The sequence below is a fragment of the Bubalus bubalis genome, chromosome 12, assembly GCF_019923935.1.
Source record: "Bubalus bubalis isolate 160015118507 breed Murrah chromosome 12, NDDB_SH_1, whole genome shotgun sequence".
Lineage (NCBI taxonomy): Eukaryota > Metazoa > Chordata > Mammalia > Artiodactyla > Bovidae > Bubalus > Bubalus bubalis.
Window position 1 is genome coordinate 97,399,175 of NC_059168.1, and position 17,598 is coordinate 97,416,772.

The 17,598-nt window shown below is 56.8% G+C and overlaps 1 protein-coding gene across 14 annotated transcripts in view; it reads left to right on the forward strand.

Moving 5' to 3' along the window:
- RALGPS1 (Ral GEF with PH domain and SH3 binding motif 1) overlaps window positions 1–17,598 on the forward strand; it is a 295,395-nt gene that overhangs the window by 261,717 nt on the left and 16,080 nt on the right. For 10 of the 14 annotated variants that reach the window (XM_044926350.2, XM_044926347.2, XM_025262369.3 and 7 more), the window contains 3 exons: window positions 4,790–4,916; window positions 6,157–6,314; window positions 8,456–8,507. In XM_044926350.2, the coding sequence (XP_044782285.1) occupies window positions 4,790–4,916; window positions 6,157–6,314; window positions 8,456–8,507 (337 nt within the window). The remainder of the gene's footprint in view (window positions 1–4,789; window positions 4,917–6,156; window positions 6,315–8,455; window positions 8,508–17,598) is intronic. The other 4 variants (XM_025262376.3, XM_044926351.2, XM_025262379.3 and 1 more) reach the window with 1 other exon arrangement.

Here is a 17,598-nt window from a genome sequence, read left to right on the forward strand (position 1 = left end):
ATAAGGATTGTCTCCTTTTTCTTTCCAGTAGTTTTGCATTTCTGCTTTTCATATATATATAATTAATCCACTTGCATAATGTAAGGTAAAAGGACTCAATAATTTCATCTTTCTCCACGTGGAACCTAATGGCTCTAGACCCATGTACTGAAAAGACCCTGTCTTCCCTTTAACTTGTAATGCCGCTGCCACCATGAAGAAGTCTAGACTCTCACGTGTGATTCACTGAACAGCTTCTCTGCCCATGCGCCAGCCCTAGACTGTTTGAGTTACTTTTGTCTTGTGCTTTGGTCTGATAACTGGTAGGACAAGTCCTGTGCTGTTCTTCTCAAAATTTGTTGCGACTACTTTGTCCCTTTCTTCTTCTTCAGGATTTTAAGATCAGCCGAAATGACCAGGTATAACAGGATTTGAGCACCATGCCCCTGACAGTTTCAGGCTTTTCACTTATCAGACTTTCATGAATCTGTATGATGGTTGGATTTGAGAAGTTTAGACTGGCTGCAGGAAGAAGAGAAAGTGTGGTAACTCAGACCAGTCAGTGAGAAGAGAGATGGACAGGGAGGGGGTGTAGAAAACCTAGGGGTCTTGGCGATTGTGTGTGGCAAGTAAGAAGAGATGGGGAAACAATGGAAACAGTGAGAGACTTTATTTTGGGGGTCTCCAAAATCACTGCAGATGGTGACTGCAGCCATGAAATTAAAAGACGCTTGCTCCTTAGGAGAAAAGGTATGACTAACCTAGACAGCATATCAAAAAGCAAAGACATTACTTTACCAATAAAGGTCCGTCTAGTCAAAGCTATGGTTTTTCCAGTAGTCATGTATAGATGTGAGACTTGAACTATAAAGAAAGCTGAGCGCCAAAGAATTGATGCTTTTGAACTGTGGTGTTGGAGAAGACTCTTGAGAGTCCCTTGGACTGCAAGGAGATCCAACCAGTCCATCCTAAAGGAAATCAGTCCTGAATATTCATTGTGAGGACTGATGCTGAAGCTGAAACTCCAATACTTTGGCCACCTGATGCAAAGAACTGACTCATTTGAAAAAACCCTGATGCTGGGAAAGATTGAAGTTGGGAGGAGAAGGGGGCGACAGAGGATGAGATGGTTGGATGGCATCACCAAAGTGATGGACATGAGTTGGAGTAAGCTCCAGGAGTTGGTGATGGACAGGGAAGCCTGGTGTGCTGCAGTCCATGGGATTGCAAAGAGTCGGACACAACTGAGTGACTGAACTGAACTGAGTAAGAAGAGAAAAGGCAAGTCACAGTCTTGGAGAAGCCAAGACGACTGCTCCTTCCAGGCCAGGTGACTGAGTGGCCAGCAGGGCCTTCAGCCAAGGCTGGAAATACAGGAAGAGGGTTCAAGTTCAACCTTGGCTGAACTTATGATATCTTAGGAAAGCTCAGATGAAGGGATCAAGCCAACAGAAGGAAATGCAGGTCTCAGGCTCAAAAAAAAAAAAAAAAAAAAAAAGGATGGCTGGAGACTTCCCTGATGGTCCAGTGGCTAAGACTCCTCGGGGTCACCATTCAGGGGACCTGGGTTTGACCCCTGGTCAGGGAACTAACTTCCACATGCCTGCAACTAAAGATCCTACACGCCACAATGAAGACCCAGTGCAGCCAAGTAACTAAATAAATATTTAAAAAATAAATAACTGTTGTGGATTTCCATAAGCTCCCTTGCTCTTTAAAACAAACAACAACAACAAAAAAGGATGGCAGTAAAGGTTTAAGAGTCATCAGCCAACCTGCTGAGTTAAAATCAAATCAGAACCAGGAGCCAAAGAGGGAGGCTTGTGTAGACAATACCAGCCACTGGGGGATCAGGAACCCATAGAGGAGGCTGAGTGACAGCGATCGAAGAGGCTCAGGGAGAAGCAGGAGCGAGTGACATCACAGGCACCCAGGAAGCAGAGGCTTACGAGGAGCGATCACCTGCATCAGCCACCAAGGGTGCTGGCGAGGAAGCCAATGAGTGCTCGACGATTTGGCCCAAAGGAGGTCAATGGAAATGTCATTAGGAAATGGAAACCAGATTTAGTGACTTGAAGAGTGAGTGAGGGGGCGGTAGCTGGTTTTTGAGGAAGTGTGGTGCCTGGGAGGAGAGCTGGGCTAGGGGACCTTCTTTTGCAGAAGGTGAGAAACTAAGAGTGTATGCATAAACTGGAATGGACCGAGCAGGAGAAGGGGAAGTGGTGCAGTGAACTCCCACTCCCAGAGATCGTCCCACCCCGCTGTGCCTCCTCCACATCCCATGTGGTGCCTGGGAGGAGAGCTGGGCTAGGGGACCTTCTTTTGCAGAAGGTGAGAAACTAAGAGTGTATGCATAAACTGGAATGGACCGAGCAGGAGAAGGGGAAGTGGTGCAATGAACTCTCAGAGGGAACAGGAGGTTGGGGCGGAGGTCCCTGTTCCGCGGGGGCCTGACAGGAAGCCTGGTGTCTCCGGAGGTGCACGTGGCGATTGAGGGCAACGAAACCCAACAGGCACCATGTTCTCGTGGCAGGAGAGTGGCAGCATTTTGAAGGGAGAGCATCTGATAGTTGTGCAGTGGGGCTGAAGGAGGGGTTGACACCTGGGAATAGTTGTTGAAGGGAACAGCGGAGACCTAGTGCAGGGCTTGGTGGTGGGGCCTCAGGGAAGCGAAGGAGAGGATGTGGGGGTCAGGGAGTGGGATGTGGAGGAGGCACAGTGGGGTGGGACGATCTCTGGGAGCGGGAGTTCAGAGCCCGCGATTTCGTGAGTTCCTTGCCTCGGGAACCCTCCGAAGTGCCAGAAGCTGGACTTCCCATAGCACACAGGCTGGGGACAAGGGTCGTTGTTTTGCACGCCAAAATAAGAATAAGCCAAGCGTGCTGGGGGACACGGGGACCCTTAGGTCACTAGTGGATCTGCAGCATCTTGTGGTGGAGGGTCTGGAGCCCTGGGTGGACCTCTGGCCTCACAGGCCCTCCAGGATGTTCCCCAGCACAGCCAGGCAGTAACCCCCTGGTTTGCCCCGCACTCGATGTGCTCTGCAGGAAGTAACCAAGCCCCTTTGCGGAAACCCTGGCTCCCATTTCCGGTGTCTGGCTCAGGTAGCTATGGCTCAGCTATCATCTGGGGTCACCTCCCTTTGACATAGGTTGGGACCTGGGGCTCTTTACTGCTTGCACCTGGACAAACATCTGAGCAGCAGATACAAAGAAACTATGAGGGACTAAAAATAACCGCAGGCATATGCAGTTGGGGCAAATTTCAAACAAAAGGGCCAAAATCCAACCACCACGTCTGAGGTGCCTGGAGCAGGGTACTGCGCGTGATCCCTCCGTGCAGCACCACCAGGGGGTGGGCAGACCACCTAGGCCGCCCCTCTGGCCTGACCCACTGATCTGCACCCGCCCTCACACCACTTAAGGAACCAGATCACCTACCCACAGGGAGCGAGCAAGGGAACCTGTTATTTGTTTTCGCTCCCTTGTGAGTCTGATTAAAGCCTTGCCTGAATTCCTTGTCTAACCTCTTATCTGTTTCTGTTGCTTCCAGTCCAAGAACCCAGCTTGGTAACACCTTAAGACCTCCCTTGCCAAATCACAACCACAGAAACTAAAGAGACAACAGTGGTCTAGACCATGCCCCACAGAAAATAGCTGTGAATGTGGCTAACATGAAGAGCTCAGTCTCTCAGCACATGCTGCTCAGTGGGGTTTGTGACCCCAGCCCCCTGGCTTTGATGACCTTGCATTGGCCCCATGATTGGGGCTGAGGAGGACAGGGTAACCTAATCATAATAAAACCAGAGACAGCACTAACTGAAACTCTGCGTATGTTACCCCAAGACCTCTCCCAGCCACCTGCAGGGTGAGTGCGTTGTTCCCACCTTTCAGATGAGGAAACTGAGACTCAGAGAGGAAGCAACCCATCCAAGGTCACCCAGGCAATAACGGACGGGCCTGGATGTCTGACACCCTGCCTGCATGGCTGTGCTGTCTCACCCAGTTAATCCACTGCCCCTAGTGAGCCCTGCACACATCCCTTTTGGTTGGACATGTGCTTCAGAAGAGAGTCTGGCCTTGGAAGGGCACAGGGTATGGGCCCTGGACCTGGACTCAGAAGTCACACTGCTGCTGCTGCTGCTGCTGCTGCTGCTAAATCACTTCAGTCGTGTCTGACTCTGTGTGACCCCAGAGACGGCAGCCCACCAGGCTTCCCCGTCCCTGGGATTCTCCAGGCAAGAACACTGGAGTGGGTTGCCATTTCCTTCTCCAGTGCATGAAAGTGAAAAGTGAAAGTGAAGTCGCTCAATCGTGTCCGACTCTAGCAACCCCATGGACTGCAGCCTACCAGGCTCCTCCATCCATGGGATTTTCCAGGCAAAAGTACTGGAGTGGGGTGCCATTGCCTTCTCTGGAAGTCACACTAGTGAGGCTCAACTCTGTCCCCCAGCGGAGTGGCCGTGGAGAAGTACCACCCCAGGGGAAACAGGCCAGGCTGCTGACCCCCGCCTCCACCCCTGCCCTGTCCATCCATGGCGCTCTCCTCCATGTGAGCAGTGGGGCTGTCAGGCCAGGGACACTGTGCACAGCAGGATGCTGGCCATCCTGACGGCCTGTTATCAGGCTTATTATGTGTATCACAATGTGCCTGGCAGCTGGGGGTGAGGGGTCAGGGTCTCGTGAGTAGACAGCTACAGGGCTTGGGGAACCTTGCCCCCTCCTATCAGCCGAGCCAGGGATCTCCCCGCAAACCCATCTCCCCTGAGCCTCCCCAGTCCCTCGCCTCACTCTCTGTGCTCTGTTCACAGGCCCGTCCAGTGGCTCCAGTTCCGCAAGGTTCAGCCGGCGGCCCACCTGTCCGGACGCCTCTGTGGCCGGCAGCCTCCCCACACCCCCGGTCCCGAGACACAGGAAGAGCCACAGCCTGGGCAACAAGTGGGTGACCACATGAGCCCCCGACATCGGGGTCGGGGTGGGACTGAGCATGGGGCGGGGGCTGAAGAGCTGCTGGGGATGCCAGCCCACCCAGGCCTCCCCTGCCTGTCTGGGAGCTGCTGATGGGCGTTCTTGGTCTTCCGGGCTGGTGCCCCCTCCTCAGGCTGGCATGGGCTCAGGAAGGGCAGGGGTGGTCGTGGCTGCATGGCCCGTGTACTGGTGACAGGTCTCTGGGGCTCAGCAGCTGATGGAGGAGGTGTGCAGGGAAGGGCAGGGAGGCAGTGGTGGGCTTCTAGCTGGTTTGCCCAAACTTGATTAGTGCCTCCTCGTAGAAAGAAAACCCCAGAGTCCAGGAAACAGCATGATAGTCCTCCAGGGAGCATGTGATATCTCATGGCACCTGTGTGTCATGGCTCAGCATCTCCACTTGCTAAAAGTTGCAGAAAGTCTGCAGAGCCCAGAGCCTGCTGCAGGTTCCCCCGGCTCCATGCGGCTGACCAGCTGGAGGACATGCGTGGTCCTTAGCATGGCTGGGCAGCTGTGCGCATGTCCCCAGGATGTTGGGCACAGATCCCTGAGCAGTTGGGTCCCTTCTGCCCTCTCTCCCTCCCTCTCTCTCCTTCTCTCTGTTCCTTCCTTCCTTTCGTCCTCCTACCATTAAGACACAAGCCTCAGCCAGCCCAGGCTAGCCCTGGAGAAGAAAAGGCTTGCTTCTCCGAGAGTTTGGGGCTTGCTCGGTGCTGGATACACTGCCACGTGCCTGTCCAGCATCCTCTCACTGGGCCCCTGCAGGCCTCCGGAGTAGCTGCCTGATTCGTGTTGTAAGAATGAGGCCAGGAGGTCCGACAGGGGAAGCACCTGGCAGTGGTGGGTAAGGCTGGAGCAAGGACTTGGACCAGGTGTATGACTCCAGAAGCAGATGTGCTGACCACAAGGTCAGCCATCTTTTGGCTTGTTTGGCCCCATCACTCGAAAGCACCATCCGCTCACCTGAGCCTCACAGTCATCCTGGGAGTCAGGCAGGGTGAGTAGCGTGAGTCTCCATTTGCCAGAGAAACTGAGGCTCAGAAGAATGATGTGACTTGCCCAAGGTCACGCCATGGGGAGATAGGACCGAAGTTCTGGGTGAAGGTCTTTGTCCTGCAGCTGTGCTGTTCTGCTCAGGCCCCCGGGGCAGGTGGAACCACTGTTGCTCTGTAGATAAGGAGCTTTGCCTTCTTTCTTCCTTTCCGTTTTCCAGTATGATGTGTCAGTTGAGTGTAGTTGAGAGTAAAAGCGCGACATTCCCGTCGGAGAAAGCGAGGCACCTGCTGGATGACAGTGTCCTAGAGCCCCGCAGCCCCCGCAGGGGCCTCGCCCTCGCCTCCTCCTCCGCTGTCACCAACGGACTCTCCCTCGGTAAGCGTCCCCGGCCTGCACACGGCAGCGGGTGGGCCACGGCCCGGCGTGTCTGTGTCTGTGTCCGTCACTGCAGTGCCCGGGGGCCCCGCATCCCCCCTGCAGAGAGGGCTCCCCACAGGCGTCACCAGGGCCAAAGAGGCCTTTGCTTCCCGGTCTCCACTTCACAAAGGGCCATGGGTCCTCATCCTGCCAGTGGCTCTGAGAGGGGCAAGAAACAGGGGACAGACACGTACCTGAGACCCACTGTCCTTGGCAGGTGACTGCCAAAGCCTTGTGGCTGCTGCCCCCGCGGGGCTCCGTCCCTGGGGAGCCACAAACCCTGGCCCGCAGGGCAAGGGAGGAGACTCTGCCTGGGGACGGCAGCAAGGCGGCCCCGGGGTGCTCCCCATGTGCTTGTCTTCATACCAAGAAGCCAAAGTAAGGGAGGATGAAAAATTGACCTTCTGGGATGAAAATGTATGTCTGAACTCCAGCCAGAAATGGTGCTTATATCAATAGAAAGACAGAAGCTGAGCTGCTGGGGCCAGGGTTGGCGGGGGTGGTATCAGACCTAAGGGTGGCAGTGAGCTCTGGTCACAGGCCCGGCCCCTGTGGAGTCCAGGCCACCCGGTCATTTCTGCTGTCAGACAGGTGTACTGTCCACTGCTGTCCTTTCAGTGTGCCATGCTTCTGTACTCTGTGTGTCCGTGTGTCTGTCCTAACAGGGAGTCCTCCTGGGGCTGGCAGCAGGTTAGACAGAGGCCAGTAGGGTGGAGGGCCCCAGCGCATGGGAAAGAAGAGGTGGTACAGGCAGGAAAATCGTGCGGGAATCTCGCATCCCGTGAAACGGGGCCAGTCTCTGAGGCAGCGTCGCCGCAAGGGGGCACCTGGCTCCCACTTCCTAGAAAGCGTGTGACAAGCAAGGCCCGTGTCTGCTGTCGATCCAGGGAGGAGATCCTCTCCTTGGACCCAGTCAGGGGTTTCCACCAGCTCGGGACAGTGTAGCCCAGGCTTCCTAGGTGCGCCTGGGGAGAAGAGTTCAGGGTCTGTGAGTTGGGGAAAGGCTGGATTAAACCAGGGCAGCAGGTCTTTTCCTAGAGACTGGACCATGCTGATGGGCATCGTGGGTCTCCCGGGAGGCAGCTGAGCCCGGAGGTTCCCGCGCTGTCTGGGCCGGAACCCTCCTCCTTGGAGAATCCCATGGGGTGGGGTTCTGAACCTGCCTGGGAAATGCCGGCCCGAGAGCATTGGGCTGGGCAGTAGAACAGCTCTTTTACATCCAGGAAACTTTCTGAGCTGTGCCTGAGCCCAAGCCTTGCTATTCCTGAGACAGAAACCAAGTCAGATGCTGTGCTGTCCAGCATCCAGGCGGGAGATCCCCAGGCGCTGCGGCTCTCAGCTTCTCTACTCCGAACACTCAGAGGTTTTTCTGTTTGGAGCTGGAACCTGGGAGCTCACTGCCCTGTGTGCCTGTGCCCTGCTTGAGACTGAACTGGTCCTTGTGTCCTGGAACTGCCAAGGGGCCTGGGACCCCCCTCTTTCTCCCCACTCGCACTGCCCGGCTGTGGTGCCAGCAAGGCAGTCCAGGCAGAGAGGGCAGAACCCAGGCGCCTCCAAGGAAAATCTCTCTGCTTCCTTGTGGCTGAAGCTGGGCCTTGGTGAGTCCCAGTCAGCCTGGGGGTGCAGGCCAGGGGAAAGCTGAGTCCTCTGTGTGCACACTGCCCCGGGCTCTGAAAGGGTGCTCCATGGGGGCCTCTGTCCAGTGCTAGGTAGCTGCTCCGTGGCCTGCATTTAGTCCAGCCCTGACCTTTGGAGGGAGAAGTTGTCGTCTGGCCCCTGGAGGGCAGTGGTGGAGCCTGTGGAAGACGGAGTCCTAAGGGTCTTGACCCCAGGGGACTGGTGTGTGGGCAGCCGCAGCGCTGAGCGGGCAGGGAAGGGAGAGGAGGGCCCACCTGGGAACCGTGGGACAGGGCGGGCCGAGTGTCAGATAGAGCAGCAGCAGAGCAGAGCCCGAGCCACACTGACACCCCCGGGGTCAGGCCGTGTCCCTCCAGCACGTTCGTGCAGCTTGGGGCCTGGGCCCGGCGGAGAACAGGCCGCTCTAGTGGCCCCGCTCCTGCGAGGCCGCCCCCGCTCACTGATCTATGTTCCTTTTCCAGGCAGTAGTGAGAGCTCAGAGTTTAGTGAAGAGATGTCTTCAGGGCTGGAAAGGTGAGTGTGGCCTGGGCTGGGCCTCCCTCCCGGGGGAGTCGCTCGGGGGGGCCCAGGGAGCTGGAGACCAGCCCCACCCTCCTCACCCAGCCTGTCGGGGGCTGCCCCATGGCTCCACAGGTCAGCGCAGCCCAGGGGCAGGGAGGCCACCCGAACAGGTTGGGCGTGGGGTGGTGGGTCCCGCCCCCTGCTCTGGCAGGACCCCTCATCCTCGGGTCCAGAGTTGTCCCAGGAGCCTCTCCCTCAGGCCGAGCTGCCAAGGAGACCTCCAAGCACAGATTCGGTCTGAGATGTGGGTTCTCGAAAGCAGAAGCCTGACAGATGGGTCTGGAGATGGACATGTGGCTCCGCCTGGTGGGGTCTGAGAGCATTGCACCCCTCTGGCCACGGGCTGATACCCACCCTCCTGGGCGCTGGTGAGCCAAGGAGACTCTGCCCAAGGTTCCCTGCAGCCAGTCCGTCCACCCCAGGAAGTCCTCCCTGTGCCTCCCTCCTCTACGTGCTGGCACTTTCTCTGTGCCAGGCACCAGGTGGGCTCTGGGAAGACAGGGACCCTGGGAACAGGGAGCTCCTGCAACCTTGGCACCGCCGATGGTGAAGGGCATTGTGGGGACTCAAGTTCTTGGGAGAGTGGCGGGGCATCCAGTGACACAGAGGTAGACTTGTATCGTCCTGGAAAGTAGCCCCTCCTCTAGCCTGTGTACACAGGGGTCTGCATGCACAGACAGGCACACACAGGCACACCCTCAGTTATACACACCCACACCCACACCCCTCCCGTGGTGCTCAGCCCCCACAATCATAAATGGTCAGAGAGGAGGTGCGGCCCACTGGCGGGGGTGGGGGCACAGGGCAGAGGGATGGGATACGGGGACAGTGAGCTTTGTTGAGTGCTCCCCATGTGCCAGGCGCTGTCTTGGTCTCTCCCAGTCCTCAAGCCCCCCGGCACAGGGGTTAGCTGTAAGATGTCCCCGTTTCATATCTGTGGACAGCAAGGTGCAGACAGGTGGCGTGGTCCTGCCTCACCCACCCCTGCGGGGCAGAGCTGACCCATGTCCACCTTCCCCAACTGCAGGACCCACCTGGTCATCACCGTGCCTCATCCAGAGCCTCTGTGACACTGCAGGGACTGGCCCCACGTCAGTCAGCCTGTCTGTCTGTCCTGGTGATACCCTAGGTGGGTGGAGCTCCTCTTTCTGTCCCTCCCCAGGCCTCCTGAAGGGACATTCGCTGGGCTCTGATTTGGGGAGCATAGGCCTCCTCTCTGTGGGCCCGCTGCCCTCTCTCTGCCCACCCCAGCGGGGGTCAAGAGCCAGACAGATAGCAGGCAGACATCAGATCTGACTGGTGGAAATTTGACTCTTCTCAGCGCCAGTCAGGGGACTCCTGGGGCAACCCAGCGTCTCCCCAGCCACACACAAGCCAACGAGGTGACAGTGATCCTGAATAGCACCCAGACCTGGACCTGCTCATGGCTCATTCATCCCTTCGGTCATTTACCCGTTCACTCATTCATCCCTTTGTTTACTCATCCATTCATCTGTTCATTCATTCACTCCTCCATTCCTTCATTCATTCCTTCATTCACTCCTCCATTCGCTCACTCATTCACTCATCTGTTCTTTCCTTCGCTCACTCATTCATTCAAAGCTGTGTATTAAGCAGGTGCTCCCTGCCAGACACCTCACTAGTCTCTGAGGGTGGCGGACACGGTTCCTGCTGAGCCCCCACGACTGAGATGGGAGCTGCCAGGGAGGAAGGGGGTGAGAGAATTCCCGCCTGAGGGACATAGTGCCGTGTTCCACTCAGAGGGGAACTCCACACGCTTTGGTGTTTCGCTTCTTTCTCTTCCACTTGGAATTTAGCGGTAGATTCAGCTTAGAGCCTAGCGGTGGATGGACTCTGCGTCTGAGTGTCTCTAATGGGTCACTTTGGAGAACTCCCTGGCAAGCACTGTCACTCACGCAGCCCGCTGTGCAGATGCTCAGCCTGCCTCCAGGGCCCTCAGAACAGCACCCCACCCCCATTTCTCATCTACTTGGGACCCCGCTCTCAGTCCAGCCCCTCCTTCCTGAGGGGAACAGGAGACCACCTGCTTTAGAGATTCAAGGCGGCCCTGATGATCCAGATCCAGATGCCAGGTGCCCCCCCACCCGCCGTGGCCCAGCCTCCAGCCTCCACTGCTGTCCTGCACTGGCCTCTTCTCATGTCCCCCAGAAAGAGTCCACTCCCTCAAAAGCATGTTAACATTCGAGACTTTCTTGAAGACCCCACGGGAGAGTTGGAGAAGCTTTACCTCACCTTCGAAATCTTTGCAAAACATTGCTCTTTCTCTCACAGTGCAGTGACCACAAGTTCCCCTGGGCTCTGCCTACCTGGAGCCCAACCCACTAGACCCCCCTCCACCCTGGCCTCCCCCATGCCACTTTGCTCCTGCTCATTGAACGGGAGCGGATTCCCTCTTCCCCAGGAACCAGGCCTCACTCTTCCTGGGCCCAGAGGCCAGCAGGTGCACCCACAGAGCCTCCCCTCCTGGACCCCTGCCTGCTGTTCCCAGCAGACGCTGTAAGAATGCACTCTCCCTGCATCCTTATACCTGCGTGAGGAGATAGTGACCTCAGAACCAGAGACAAGGGTGCAGGAGAGGGCTGGGCCGCAGGGGAAGAGGTCCTAGTTCTCCAGTCCCCAGAGGCAAGGCAGAGGGGCTGGAGGGGAGGCACCTTGCCCCACGGCCCTGAAACTTACAGGGTACAACCTTCAACTCACTTGCCCACCAGTCCCCCAACCCTAGTGACAAACTTGGCCTTGGCCAGGGAGACACATGGAAGCAGATGCAAGGATGCGTGGCAGGGAGGCCCAGGCCAGTGACCACCCCCCCAGCCCACCACCACCACCAGTACATACCCTTCCATTGGTCTGAGGCCATATCAGTCAGCCTGGAGGTCATGTGAACAGACAGGCAGGATGGTTCTTATTGTCTGGCTAAGGGGGTGGTCATGTGGCCCATTTTGTGAGTGTCTCTCTGGGTTGGGTCACACTCCTGGATATTTCAGCCTCGGGGCCCCAAGGCGCCCTTGGGCGATCCTCTGCAGTCCAGAGCTTGGACTAAAGTGGCCAGTCTTAAAGAGCAGGCGCGTTGGAGCCCCCAATATCCTGGGGACCCTCTGAGCTGCTCCCTGTGGGAGTGGGCCAGGTGTGGCCACTGGGTCCTGTTCCTGCTGGGCCTGTGGAATGGGGGTTCAAGGGTCACTTCCGAGCTCCGCTCACCTCCTGTCCCTCATCCAGCTCAGCCTCAGCGAGTCACAGGCTTGGGTGCTGGGGAGGGATGGGAAGAAATGAGAGCCCAGAAGTGGTCAGACCCTGGGTGGTGTGGGTCATTTCTTAGCCCTCAGAGACCCCCAAAGACCCTCCCCTATCGTCAGGGCCCAGAATGAGGACAGAGCGGTAGCCCTGGCTCAGGGAGCTCCAGGGAACCAGAGGCCAGAGAGTCACTGGGGAGGGGGCAAGCGTGGGACCCCGCGTACATCCCAGACCTGCTGTTCTCTCACCTCGGGCATCCTGGGAGTGGGACAAAGGCGAGAGAGCCCCGCATCACCTCTGCCTTCCCAAGGAGGGAGGGGGCGGCCCTGGAAGGCATTTTCAGCGCTTCGAGTCCTTGATGAATTGAAACTCCTTGATGAATTGAAACGTAGGGGCCGTGGACATTGCCCCAGGCTGGCCTGGAGCCAACCTCAGGCTCCTCACAAAGGGGAAGGAGAGTGGGATTGTTAGGCAGGCCTGTGGGGAAGGGGTAACAGCTCCTTCTTTGTGCCTGAGTAGAACAAGAGTATCAGCCCAGGAGTTAAACATTTTAAGTGAGGCTTTTAGAGAAAGCAGAGTGGATGACAGGGATGAACACGTGTGTGTGTGTGTGTGTGTGTGTGTGTGTGTGAGAGAGAGAGAGAGAGAGAGAGGGAGAGAGAGAAAGTGCATGGGATCATTCATCTTGGTTATCTCTGCTTCTAGAGTTATTGAGTGAGTTTCTTTCTTTTATTTTCTTTTTCTGTAGTCTCCAAATTTTCTACAAGTGGTAAATGTTTCTCTTTCACCCAGGAAAAAGTAACATTTAACTTTTTTAAAACAGGACATGATCAGAAAGGCTTATGGGCCACCTTTTAAGGGGTAAAATAGGAAAGCGCGTCACAAAGTTCATTACGAAATACCCAGCCTCCTGTCTCCTCTAGCCTGTGAGGAAGAGCCTTCTCACGGGAGGAACTGGCCAAAATATGGGTGGTGGAAAGCCTGGGAGGCAGAGGGGCCCTTGGAGGAAGCCCCCTCTGGAGGGAGAAGGAAAGGGAGCAGGTGGGGAAAGTGCACCGCCCCTCGCCCCCGCCCCCTCCCAAACCCCCGCCCCCAAACTCCGCCCCGCCCTCCCAAACCCTGCCTTCTGGGGAAGGGGGAGGCTGCAGCAGGGGGCTGGTCACAGCTCACGGCCAGGGTGGGAGACAGATTTGGTCGACATGCCAAGTGCACAGAAGGTCGGGAAGAGGACATGATGGCAAAGTCTAGCAGGGGGAATCGAGTCAGACGGCGGGTTCAGGGGTGACTTCTATAGAGATGATGGTTCAGCAGAAGCCCAAGGACACCAAGTGAAAAGGACTAGAGTGGGCCCTCGAGGGCGGGGGTCGAGGGACCTGAGGAGGCTGCGAGGCCTGAGCCATGTCCTGGGAGGAGAGGTGGCTCAGCGATGCTGAGCTTGGTAGGGCCCGCGATGAACCTGGTCTCTGGAGTTCTGGGTGTGCCTCTGCAGGGGGAGGTCATGGTGGCTTCTGGATGTTATCAGCCGTGTTGGGGGAGGGAGAGGCTGAGGTCAGGGCTGCTAGCGCTCTCGGTGACCTTGGGCATGTCTCTCAACCTCTCTGAAACTTGGATTCCCCCAACTCTACAGGGAGGATGCTCACAGGAAGATCTGGGCATGTAGGTGCAGTTGCTCCGTCAGGGAACTTACTTAGGGATGTGTATGAACTTCACTCGGTAGGAACCTCTTGCCAGCAAGCAAGCGATCCTGGAATCTAAGACTGGGTAGGGTGAAGAGAGAGTCCCCCACGTGGCAGTTCAGTCATCCTGGGATGGATGGACTGCAGTGAAGGCAGGTGTCCACATGCCTGCCAGCCTCTAGGGTGACCGAATTGTGGGGAAGGCACTTGTAAGAGGGAGCTGTTGACACTTGGGCCCACAGGTGCTCTGGGGTGTAGAGGAGATTCGATAATGCAGATTCTGCCCTGTACTCTCTTTAGCCTCTGAAATCTCCCAGCATCCTCTGGGAGGTCCCAGGAAAATGGAATCATGGCAGCAGAGCCCCAGGCCTGCCACTCCCAAGGTAGAGCCTTTGAAAACAGTCCTCTCCCTCCTGGAGAAGGTTAGGGGACTCTGGCAGATGCCCTGGGATGGGCCAGGGTTCAGGGGTGCCTCTTGAGCCCCAAACTGCCATGTGTTGGGAAAGGGAGGCAAGGTTCTGGGGGGTGATCCTGGAGGCGAGGGGTTCACTTCGACTGAAGTGAAGCATAAGGGTGATGTTTCAGGATGACTCTCACCAAGGGCCTTGCTGCCCCACCCCCATGCCACCCCATCCCCCTGTGGCTGAGGCCCAGGAGCCGCCCCCACCCCCACCCCGAGGCTCATGTCCCTCACCTGCCCACCCCTCAGTCTGGTTTCCCAGGCCCATCCCGCTCTGTGCCTCCATTCTGCTGCTCTGCCTTGGGTGGAAGCCCAGCTAGGTGATGGGCCAAGCTTCTGCTTTTGGTTCCCCTCAAAGGCACCATTGCTTGCCTTGCTCTCAGAGTCAGGCACTGAAGTCGGGCAAGTAAGTCTCCACCCAGGAGCTCAGGCTCCGCTGGGAGAGAAGAGTGGGCAGAGCCCCTGACCTTTTGATTGACCCTGTCCTTGGGCCCTGCCAGCTAGCTGCCACGGCTTCCCAGGTAGCTGAGAAATCTCTGCCCACGACCTCTGTGTCCAGCACCTACAGCCCCTCAGGGTCGGGACCTGCAAGGTGGGCAGGCCCCTCCATCCATCTCATGTTACTCTTCTCTGTGCATATCTACTGTGCTCTCCGCTGTGTCTGCAGCCCAGATTTCTAGACCTCTCAGATCACATTGGGGATGATGCCTCTTAGCTTCCAAGTTTACATGTTAGAGCTTCACCGAGCTGCAGAGCCTGACTGTCAGCCTCTCCTATCTGATTCCTCATTGCCAGAGATAAAACCTGATTGACCTGGCTTGGATCAGGGGTTGTTCTGTCCCCTTACTTAAGCATCCAGTACAAATACAGCTCCTAGGGACCCACTCAGTGGATCAGGGACACTGCCCAGAGAAGAATTTGACTCCCAGGCAGCAAAAGTCCTTTAACAAAAACTGCTGGAAGGGAGTCTCAGAGGACTCAGCCTGGACAACAAGTGGGTGACCTTGTGAGCCCCCGGCACCGGGGTCAGGGCTGGACCGAGCATGGGGAGGGGGCTGAAGAGCTGCTGGGGATGCCAGCCCACCCAGGCCTCCCCTGCCCGTCTGAGAGCTGCTGATGGGCGTTCGTGGTCTCCCAGGCTGGAACCCCCTCCTCAGGCTGGCATGGGCTCAGGAAGGGCAGGGGTGGCCATGGCTGCGTGGCCTGTGTACTGGTGATGGGTCTCTGGGGCTCAGCAGCTGATGGAGGAGGCATGCAGGGAAGGGCAGGGAGGCAGTGGTGGGCTTTAGCTGGTTTGCCCAAGCTCGGTTAGTGCCTCCTCGTGGAAAGAAAACCCCAGGGGTCGGGGGACACTGTGACCATCATCAAGGGAGCACGAGGTATCTCATGGTGCCTGTGTGTTGGGGCTCAGCATCTCTGCTTGGTGAGAGTTGCAGAAAGCCTGCAGAGCAGAGAGACTGCTGCAGGTTCCTTCCAGGGGGCTGTTAGCCGGGGGACATGTGTGGTCCTTAGCATGGCTGTGCAGACTCAGGGAGGCAGCTTCCTGCCTGCAGATGAGGATGAGTCATTAGGAAGTGGCCAGGGCCAAGCTCTGGCCCAGTGGGCAAGGGTTTGCTGGTGCAGGTGGTCGCTGCTGGTGAACAGCATCGTGTGGACCCTTCCACAGGAACACCTGACCAGGGTCTCTGTGTATGTAAGATAGAAGAATTGGGGAGGCGGTGTGCTAAGACAAGATTACTGAGGCCTCAGTGTGATTATTATCCAAGGCTCCTCCCTGCTACCCATTCCTGGACCAGCAACAGGGACTCAGAGCTTTATGAAATTTAACCCCTGAGATACCTACCACCTAATGTGTGTTGAGGGAAAGCTGCCTTTCAGACCTGTCTCGGCCGCTCTGAATTCTCAGGATACTCTTGGTCCAGGCAGGCCCCTGGCTGCTTCCACTTCATTGGCACTTCCCATCTTTCTCTTCCCAGTGTTGTGACCTTGGGCAAGTTACTCCACCTCTCTAAGCCTCAGACTCCTTATCTATAAGGCGGGGATAAGAACAGTGCCTGCCCCTCAGTGCTGTGATAAAACAGGATAACGACCCAGGACTGCTTAGCACCTGGTACTCATCATCCCATCATCACCATCATCCCATCATCTTTATCCTCCTCCTCTTCATCCTCATCTTCTTGAACACCCTTTGGAACTGAGGTTCTGCTTGGTTGTGAGCCCACATCTTCCCCCAACCAAACTTCCCATGAGGAAGGTGGCCAACTGCAGGCCTCCACCAGCCAAGATCTGTCCCCAGGACGGGCCCGTGGAATGGCCTTCCTGGGATGCGTTCTGTTCAGCCACTTGTTCCCAGCGTGCTGCTGGAAACGGTGTCTGTGATTCTAGAGTTGAGAGCGCCCTGTGTCAGTTGGAGAGTCCCATGATTTCTGGAGTTCACTAAATACCTCTGCCCACTCGTTTTGCATTTTCTGGTCCTGAACATTCAAATAACATTCTCAGAGCAGGGATGTGATCAGATGGTCTGGTTCCAGTGGCTGAAGATCCTGGCTCTTCTGCACTAGGCCTAGCCAGAGCCAACCCACCTGTCACAGCCCTCCTCCAGCCTGGCAAGGCTTGCCTTGGGCAGAAAGGCCGGCCACCACCCTGCCTCTAGTCTCCTAAAAGCTGGCCTTGGCAAAAAGTCACCATTCCACTGCCCTTCAAGGCCAGGGTCATTCCCCAGGCTCCAGGCAGAGTGGGCTCTGACCCCTGCCCCCCCAACCCCCCGACTTGGAGTAGCTTGACTGACAGGGGCACTCGGCTTCCTGTGGGAAAGACATCCTCCCTTTGTGAGCACATGTGTCCCCATCCCTAATGACAGGCCAGTAGGTGGCTTCCCCTCCTGGAGCCCATTCCTCATCTAAGACAGGGTGAGAACAGTGCCCTCTCCCCCCACGGAACTGGGAGGAGCAGGGTGAGAGAGCACTCAGCCATCTCATGGTAAGCAGGCGATCAATGGCAGCTGCTCTGAAGTGCCAGGCGGCCCAAACCACCAGGAGAAGACTGTCGGGGGCAATGGACCTGGGAGGTGGCCCCACCCCAGGAGACCCAGGGTCTAAGAATCTGTGGTCATCCCGCCTCTCAGACGCTGACAGAGCCCGTTCACCGTGTGCTGTGGCAGAAACCTGCAAGAAGGGTGCCTCTGAGAACAGAAGGCCAGGGAGCCACCCACAGGATGCTGGCTCCAAACACGGCCCAGTCCTCCTGGCAAACTCCTCCAAATGTGACAGCTCAGCCTGGCTCCCACCCTGAAAAGTGTGGAAGGAGCCTGGAGAGTTGGTCAGACCTGAGTTCAAACCCTGGCTTTGAATGTGCCTCGGTTCAGTGTCTTCACATAACTGAGCCTCAGGACCCCATTCAGCGATGCTAAAACAAAGCTCCCCTGAGATAATCAATGGCCTGATGCATAGCAGCGGTCACTCACTAGTGACTCTCCCACGAGCTGCCCCAGTGACCCCCGGCATCCCTGCATATCCCACCAGTCCACTGCACTCTGGGTCACCTCACTCCTTCAGGAAGAACAGGAGGAAAGACTGCTTAGAAGGCTAGACTGGTTGGAAGATGCAGGTCTTAAAGTAGAAAGAAAAGTGAAGTTGCTCAGTCATGTCCAACTCTT